Source organism: Neophocaena asiaeorientalis, unplaced genomic scaffold (assembly GCF_003031525.2).
Source record: "Neophocaena asiaeorientalis asiaeorientalis breed wild unplaced genomic scaffold, Neophocaena_asiaeorientalis_V1.1 scaffold582, whole genome shotgun sequence".
NCBI lineage: Eukaryota > Metazoa > Chordata > Mammalia > Artiodactyla > Phocoenidae > Neophocaena > Neophocaena asiaeorientalis.
Genome location: NW_020172996.1, coordinates 1,105,061 through 1,114,238, shown reverse-complemented (window position 1 = coordinate 1,114,238; position 9,178 = coordinate 1,105,061). Strand labels below are relative to the sequence as shown.

At 43.9% G+C, this 9,178-nt stretch overlaps 1 protein-coding gene across 1 annotated transcript in view; it reads left to right on the top strand.

Annotated features, from left to right (window-relative positions):
* Positions 1 to 8,904, top strand: part of LOC112397965 (zinc finger protein 264-like) — a 25,974-nt gene extending 17,070 nt beyond the window's left edge. Inside the window, exons 4-5 of the mRNA XM_024742315.1 lie at positions 5,388 to 5,531; positions 6,417 to 8,904. Coding sequence (XP_024598083.1) covers positions 5,388 to 5,531; positions 6,417 to 8,044 — 1,772 coding nt within the window. The 3' untranslated portion in view covers positions 8,045 to 8,904. The remainder of the gene's footprint in view (positions 1 to 5,387; positions 5,532 to 6,416) is intronic.
* Positions 8,905 to 9,178: the final 274 nt, after the last annotated feature.

The window sequence follows — 9,178 nt, the reverse complement described above, 5'->3', positions numbered from 1 at the left end:
CCCTGGGGTGGCCCCACCAGCCTGCGAGTGTCTGTGTGCAGCCCGTCGACAGCCCCTCAGAGAGGCAGTTCCGAGCCTCTGCCCTCTGCTCTCTGCCCTTCTCCACCTGAATATCTCAGAGGCACCCAGTCAGCATGCCTGGCAAGGAACCCGTTACGATGCTCACTACTTCCCCTCCTGAGTTAGAGCGCATGGTCCTGCCATCCAAGCAGATTAGAGACGGGATACAGCCCCAGAGACTGTATCCTCACCCCTCCACCTCTATCGGCCCCTACATCCGGCCATCTTCGCAGTGACCACTTCCCCAGGACAGGTGTCTCAGCCTGTGACCCCTCATGTGTCAGCAAGTTTTCATGTTAAAAATCTATCCCCGGGCTTCCCTGGTGGTGCAGTGGTTGAGAATCTGCCTGCCAATGCAGGGGACACGGGTTCGAGCCCTGGTCTGGGAAGATCCCACATGTCGCGGAGCAACTAGGCCCGTGAGCCACAACTACTGAGCCTGCGCATCTGGAGCCTGTGCTCCGCAACAAGAGAGGCCACGATAGTGAGAGGCCCGCGTACTGCGATGAAGAGTGGCCCCCGCTTGCTGCAACTAGAGAAAGCCCTTGCACAGAAATGAAGACCCAACACAGCCAAAAATAAATAAATAAATATTTAAAAAAAAAAAAAAAAAATCTATCCCCTTGTCTTGCTTGGTCTTCTACCCTTCCACACTCATTCAGACTCTCAGTTTATAGTTTTCCTTTCACCTAGTGGAAGAGGTCTTGGCCCAGGCCATGGCCAGTTGTTGAACCATAGTCTAGAGTACACCTTTTAGGGAAATTATTTCTTCACTTACTTTCTGCTTGTTTAGCAATTTCATCCTTGCTCTGCTCAAGGTAAAAATGTGCCCGTGTTTCTTACACTTGAAGCAAATAAAAAATGCTCCTATTTCATATTGTATTCATCCACTCTCTGAGGCATTTAATTTTTTACATTTTTTCACCCTCACAAACAGTGCTGCCAAGAACATTCATATATATTGGTCATCTTGCACACGGTTAGGCTTGTCTTTTGTTATTTCTTGGAGTAAAATTGTTGGATTATAGGTTATGCAAATTTTCAAGTTTAGGTGATAATGTTTTCTAAAAGGGATGTACCTATTTATAATTCTCCAGATTCCACCAGTTATGTCCTGTTCAGTCCTTGATGCTGTAAGGCTCCTCAATTTTTGCTTAACAGACTGACACAAAATTATATCTTAGGTGAGCTTGCTTTGCATTTCCCTCATTCACAACCTTTAGCACCTTATCATGTGATTATAGGCCCATTTGTACAATTGTCCCCTCGTATCCGCAGGTTCTGCCTCTGCAGATTCAACTGAGCACAGATTGAAAACATTGGGGGGAAGAGAAAATACCAGAAAGTTCAAAAAAACAAAACTTGAATTTGGGGCTTCCCTGGTGGCACAGTGGTTAAGAATCTGCCTGCCAATGTAGGGGACATGGGTTCGAGCCCTGGTCCGGGAAGATCCCCCATGCCACCGAGCAGCTAAGCCCGTGTGCCACAACTACTGAGCCTGCGCTCTAGAGTCTGTGAGCCACAACTACTGAGCCCGCGTGCCACAACTACTGAAGCCCGTGCGCCTAGAGCCTGTGCTCTGCAACAAAAGAAGCCACTGCAATGAGAAGCCTGCACGCCATACCTAGAGAAAGCCCACATGCAGCAACAAAAGGCCCAGTGTAGCCAAAAAAATAAATTAAAAAAAAACAAAAACTTGGGGCTTCCCTGGTGGCACAGTGGTTGAGAGTCTGCCTGCTGATGCAGGGGACACGGGTTCGTGCCCCGGTCTGGGAAGATCCCACATGCTGCGGAGCGGCTGGGCCCGTGAGCCATGGCCGCAGACCTTGCGCTTCCGGAGCCTGTGCTCCGCAACGGGAGAGGCCACAACAATGAGAAGCCCATATACCGCAAAAAAAAAAAAACAAAAAAAACTTGAATTTGCCTTGTGCTGGCAACTATTTATCAATATATAGCATTTACATTGTATTAGATATTATAAGCAATCTAGAGATGATTTAAGGTACACAGGAGGATGTGTGTAGGTTATATGCAAATACTCCACCATTTTATATAAAGGACTTGAGCATCTGCAGATTTTAGTATTGAGCAGGGGGTTTCTGGAACCAGTTAATCTGCTGTGGATACTGAGAAACAACTTCTTTGAAATGTCCTTTCATGGAAAATGCCTGTTTCTGTTACCTTGTTTCTCTTTTGTTTGTAGGGATTTTTTTTGTACATTCTTGATACTTTTATCAGTTATAGATGCTGCTCTATCCCCAATATCAAAAATATATTCTTGTTTTATTCTAAGATGTTCTAAGTTTGGCACTTGACATTTAACTCTTTTTGGTCTGAGGTAGAATTTGAGTATAATGTGAGATAGGAATACAGTTTTTTGGTTTTTTTTACTTTTTTAAATTAATTTTTTTATGATCCTTTTAATGTGTTGTTGGATTCTGTTTGTTAGTGTTTTGTTTTGTTTTTGAGGTCGAATGAGACAATTTATAAGTTCCCTTAGTAAAACCTTGAAGGAGATGAAAAAAGAAGTACACAAAGAATACTAAAGAGCTGGGGGAAGAGCAGAAATCAAGAGAGGGAGATAAGTTTAGGTGGTTACTAGTGTCAAACTTTGCAGTGCGTCATAATTATAGTTACTGTGTTCAATGTTAATTCTCTCCCCAAGAAAATTTCTGAAGGTTGTACTTTCACATCTCTTTTGCTTCCACTTCTGTCATGCTGGCTTCTTTTATTGGTGGGATAACAGGCATACTTCAGAGAGATGCATGTTCGGTTCAGGACCACCATCATTAGGTGGCCATGCGGTTCCCTCATCTCCTTTTTTCTTTATACTGATGAGTAGCATTCTTCATCAGGAATGGAAGGTGGTGTGCTGGAAAAATAACATGGAGCTCCAAGGCCCAGAAGCAGCATGGGTTAGAGTTTTGTGATCTCAGATTCATTGTGATCCCAGTAGTGTCTGTCTTTTGTACCCTCCTCTCATGTCTTCTTTCTTTGTTCAGCTCTTTTAACGTGTTGCCATCCTTGATCCAATATGGAAAATTTAGTCTGTTTCCACAAACTGATTTCACCAGGAGTCCCTCATGTGGTGACGTTCTGTCAGATTCTCTTGGTGTGTGAACTGTCTTCAGGTTCAACATATGAATCAAGTTTGGAGGTTGGGGTCCATCTTTCTAGTGTTGGAGGGTCTCCTGCAGAGGCAGGGAGAGGCTGTGGCTCACCGTGGGGACAAGGACACTGACCGCAGAAGTTTAGGGAAGTACTCCTTGGTGTGAGCCATCCCAGAGTCTCTGTTTGCTAGTATTTTGTTGAGGATTTTTGCATCTATATTCATCAGTGATATTGGTCTGTAATTTTCTTTTTTTGTGTGGTATCTTTGTCTGGTTTTGGTATCAGGGTGATGGTGGCCTCATAGAATGAGTTTGGGAGTGTTCCTTCCTCTGCAATTTTTAGGAATAGTTTGAGAAGGATAGGTGTTAGCTCTTCTCTAACTGTTTGATAGAATTCACCTGTGAAGCCACGTGGTCCTGGACTTTTGTTTGTTGGAAGATTTTTAATCAGTTTCAATTTCATTACTTGTGATTGGTCTGTTCATATCTTCTGTTTCTTCCTGGTTCAGTCTTGGAAGGTTATACCTTTCTAAGAGTTTGTCCATTTCTTCCAGGTTGTCCATTTTATTGGCATACAGTTGCTTGTAGTTGGTCTCTTAGGATGCTTTGCATTTCTACGGTGTTTGTTGTAACTTATCCTTTTTCATTTCTAATTTTATTGATTTGAGTCCTTTCCCTCTTTTTGATGAGTCTGGCTAATGGTTTATCAATTTTGTTTATCTTCTCAAAGAACCAGCTTTTAGTTTCATTGATCTTTGCTAATGTTTTCTTTGTTTATGTTTCATTTATTTCTGCCCTGATCTTTATGATTTCTTTCCTTCTGCAAACTTTTTTTTGGGTAAGGTCCTGGATCATCTTCACTATCAGTATTCTGAATTCTTTTTCTGGAAGGTTGCCTATCTCCACTTCATTTTGTTGTTTTTCTGGGGTTTTATCGTGTTCCTTCATCTGGTACATAGCCTTCTGCCTTTTCATCTTGTCTTTCTGTGAATGTGGTTTTTGTTCCACAGGCTGCAGGATTGTAGTTCTTGCTTCTGCTGTCTGCCCTCTGGTGGATGAGGCTATCTAAGAGGCTTGTCTAATTTATTTATTTTTATTTATTTTATTTTTTTGGCTGTGTTGGGTCTTCGTTGCTGCGTGCGGGCTTTCTCTAGTTGTGGCGAGTGGGGGCTACTCTTTGTTGCAGTGTGCGGGCTTCTCATTGCGGTGGCTTCTCGTTGCAGAGCATGGGCTCTAGGCGCGCAGGCTTCAGTAGTTGTGGCGCATGGGCTTAGTTGTTCCACAGCATGTGGGATTTTCCCGGACCAGGGATCCAACCCATGTCCCTTGCATTGGCAGGTGGGTTCTTAACCACTGTGCCGCCAGGGAAGTCCTCTGTATAAGTTTTAAGTCATACAGCCTGATGGTTTGATTTACATATATTGTGAAATGATTACCACAGTAGGTTCAGCTGACACCCATATAGATAGAAAAAAAAGTAAAGAGGAAAAGAGAAAAGGAAAAAAAATTGCTCCTTGTGATGAGGACTCTTAGGATTACTCTCTTAACAGTGCTTCTTTATAGCACACAGCAGTGTTAGCTACAGTTATTGAGTTGTACACTGCATCCCTAGGACTTGTTTATCTTAAAACTGGAATTTTGTACCTTTTGACCATCTTTCTCCAATTTCACCTCCCCCCACGTTAAATTCTTCATTGGTATAGCTCCTCTTTAATGTTTTCAAGTAAACTATTAATATTTTCTCCGTCTAGATCATGTGTATTTTTCTAGTCTTTTCACCAAACTGTTGGGGCATAACAGACCTAATGTGTCCATCCCAGTCCTGCTCACCTCCTGCCTTATGAGCCCTGTCCTGGGAGTCCTCACTGTAACCCAAGTCAAAACCATGGGAATCAGTTTCCCTGGATTCTTGTCAATACCATCCTCATGGCCTGGGGGGCCTTTGTACATTCTGTGTCCTAAGGCTATAGTGTCCTTCCCACCTCCTCTCTGGCAACTCCAGTGGTGCCAGTAGGACTCCCCTGGTCTCTTCCTGCAGACAGTTAGCCAAACTCAAGGTTAGAAATACAGAACTCCAGGACTGCCAAGTCTGCCCAGATGTTGTGAACCATCTGCAAGTCGAGGGGTTTCCCAGTCCACCCTCAGGTTCAGTGATTTGCTAGGAGACTCACAAAACTCCCTAAAACCTGTTATGCTCACAAATCGTGTTTGTTACAGGCAAAAGATGCAGAGTAGAAGAGGGTCCGGAGGTGTTCCAGACACAAAGCTTCCGTGTCTTCGGCGTCTCGTTACCTCCTGGAATCGATATCTGGCAGTATGTGCACGGAGTGTTGCCAACCCAGGAAACTCACCAGAGCCTCGGTATCCAGATTTTTGTTGAGTTTTCATTACAGAAGCATGATTGATTGAGTCATTGTACATGGGACTCAGTCTCCACCCTTCTTCCCTTTCCAGAGATCCAGCTGATAACTCGTGGTTCAAAGCCCCAGCTTTCTAATTACATGTTTGGTCTTTCTGCTGTGCCCAGACATTACCCAGACCTAATGTCATCTCTTTAGCATAAACTATCTAGGGGCCCATAGTGAGTCATCTGTTGTCGTAAAGTATCATGTACATCCCTAGGGACTCACCATGAACAACAAAGACATGCCTGTCTCTCTGGAGATACCCAGTTTACAGGTTACTTCCTTAGAGCTGGGGCAAGGACCATACTTCTCTTTGGAGATAGTTGAATTGGCATTATACACTTTCTGTCCTTTATCAGGGCTGCATTAGATGCCTTTTCCTAGTGGGTTTTTTTGTGTGTTTTTTTTTTCAGCCGTGCCACTTGGCTTGCGGGATTGTAGTTCCCCCACCTGGGATTGAACCTGGGCCTGGCAGGCAGTGAAAGCACAGAGTCCTAACCACTGTACCATTATGGAATTTCCTTTTCCTCGTGTTCTTACAGCAACATGGGATGTCTTTGATTAAAGGAAACTGAAAGCCCACAGAGGCATTATTACTCTGTCCAGCCAAGCCTGTGAAATTGTGGCGTTATGTCCATTGCAGACTCTCTTACTGGGTCTGGCTTTCAAGGTGTCAGCAGTCTAATGACCAAGAAAGAAAGAAGTTACAATGTTGAGATTCAGAGGTAGCAAAACAGACACAGAGGCACTGTTTTCATCTTTATCTTTTTCACTGAAATGCCGATTTTGTTTCTTCCTTGTTGGTATTACTAATGGGCCTTGTTTATTGGGTTTCTTTCAGTTGACAAAGGAAAACCCAAGACCACAGAACCTACCACTTGTGAGCCAACCCTATTTGAGGGAGCCTCTATCCAGGAACTAATACAAGGAGGCCCAGGGGACTCCCAGTTCGGACAAGCCAAGGATCAGGATGGGCTGTTGGAAATGCAGGAAGGACACTTGGGACCAGGGATGGACCCCCAGAGGGAGAAGCTTCCTGAGAAAATGAGTCCTGAACATGGCAGCTTAGGGACAGCTGGTGGTGTGTGTTCAAGGATTGTAGAGGAGCTGGTCCCTGCAGGAGGTGCTGTCCATGACCATGACTTATGTGGATCTGGTAATGATCACATGATTCAGGAAGAGGAAAGTATCTTTAAATGCAGCGAATGTGGGAAAGTTTTTAACAAGAAACACCTTCTTGCTGGACATGAAAAGATTCACTCTGGTGTGAAGCCCTATGAATGCACAGAGTGTGGGAAAACCTTTATTAAGAGCACACACCTCCTCCAGCACCACATGATCCACACCGGGGAGAGGCCCTATGAGTGCACAGAGTGTGGGAAGGCCTTCAACCGCAGGTCCTACCTTACACAACACCAGCGGATTCACACTGGAGAGAAGCCTTACAAGTGCAATGAATGTGGAAAGGCCTTCACCCACCGCTCCAACTTTGTCTTACATAAGAGGAGACACACCGGGGAAAAACCCTTTGTGTGCAAAGAATGTGGGCAAGTCTTCCGACATAGGCCAGGTTTCCTTCGACATCACATCATCCACAGTGGTGAGAATCCGTATGAGTGCTTTGAATGTGGCAAGGTTTTTAAACACAAGTCATACCTCGTGTGGCACCAGCAGACTCACACTGGGGAGAAGCCCTACGAGTGCAGTGAATGCGGTAAAGCCTTCTGTGAGAGCGCAGCCCTCATTCACCACTATGTCATCCACACTGGGGAGAAGCCCTTTGAATGCCTCGAGTGTGGGAAGGCCTTCAACCACAGATCATACCTCAAGAGGCACCAGCGGATTCACACTGGGGAGAAGCCTTTTGTGTGCACTGAATGTGGAAGGGCCTTCACCCACTGCTCCACTTTTATCTTGCATAAACGGGCCCACACTGGAGAGAAACCTTTTGAGTGCAAAGAATGTGGGAAAGCCTTTAGCACTAGGAAAGACCTCATTCGGCACTTCAGCATCCACACTGGGGAGAAGCCCTTTGAGTGCACGGAGTGTGGGAAGGCCTTCAACCGCAGGTCAGGCCTCACCAGGCACCAGCGGATTCACAGTGGAGAGAAGCCCTATGAATGCATGGAGTGTGGGAAGTCCTTTTGCTGGAGCACAAACCTCATTCGACATGCCATCATCCACACCGGAGAGAAGCCTTATAAGTGCAGTGAATGTGGAAAGGCCTTCAGTCGCAGCTCATCCCTCACTCAGCATCAAAGGATTCATACTGGGAGAAACCCTGTCAGTGTGACAGATGTAGGAAGAACCTTCACCAGTGGGCAAACCTCAGTCACCCTCCGAGAACTCCTGTTGGGGAAAGAATTTTTGAATGTAAACACCGAGGAAAATCTTTTGCAGGAGAAAACACCTACCATTACATCTGATCGTACATACCAAAGAGAAACCCCACAAATATCTTCTCTGTGAGAAAACCTGTCACGGATCATCAGTAGTTGTGTAAAGACGCATTGTAGAAATTGACCCAGCCTAGAGCCTTACTCTACATCTGAGAGTTCATCTGTGAGGGAGAGACCAGTGTTTATTGTGCACTAAGGAAAACTTTAGCTACGTTTTTCCCTTAGTTTACACTGTAGTGTTATCTCAGGAATTTTTATAAAACGAAGGTGGAAACTTAGATGAAAAAATGAAATGCAAACATAGTTTGAGACTTCTCTGTCAAGGTTATGGCACTTTGTCATGGATCCCTTAGTTTACTTGGGGTGAGGGGAATGTTATTTCACAGGCAAAGGGCCTTGACCCTTTATGTGTCTTATATATACATTCGTTGCTGTCCAGTATTGGGAGAGTTAGACACTTGAAGCCAGGTATTTAAGTAGATAAAGATACACATATGACACACGGGCACGTTTTATTGCACCAGTTAAGACTGTTTCAGGCTTTGGTTTTTTTAAAAAACAAACGGTTCTTTTGGTGGTTTTAAACACCAAACATTCAGACTTTTTATTGATTAAATCTGTTGTTTAATTTCTGTAACTATACGGTAAATCTTTTTATTGGGTAAAGTGAATACTTTTTTATTTAAATTAACTCTGCTTTCTAGTTCCTTGGACTTGCCATATAAATCTTAGGATGCAAAAAAGCCTTGCTCACGTGTTTATAGAAATTGATTTAAACCTGTAGAGCAGTTTGTTTAAAAGCAGCACCATGAACACAGTACATAGTATGGTGTTTCATGTATCTAAGTAATTCTTGATATTTCATTACCATTTTATAACATTGATCAATACAGGTTCTGTACATTCTTGTTAAGGTTTATGTCTAGGTTGTTGGGGTTTTTTTTTCAGGGATAAACCCAGGCCCCCTACAGTGAAAGCGAGGAGTCCTAACCACTGGACTGCCAGGGAATTCCCTATTGGCATTGTTTTAAACTTTCATTTCCACATGATCTTTAGTAGTATACAGAAAGATAATTGTTCTGGGGGGTGATATTTTAGTATCTTGCAGCCTTGGCTGAACTCAGTTATTTCTAGCCATTTCTTTGGATAGAATCCTTGGTATTTTCTGCATAGAAATGTCAACTGCAAATAGTTTTCTTTCTTC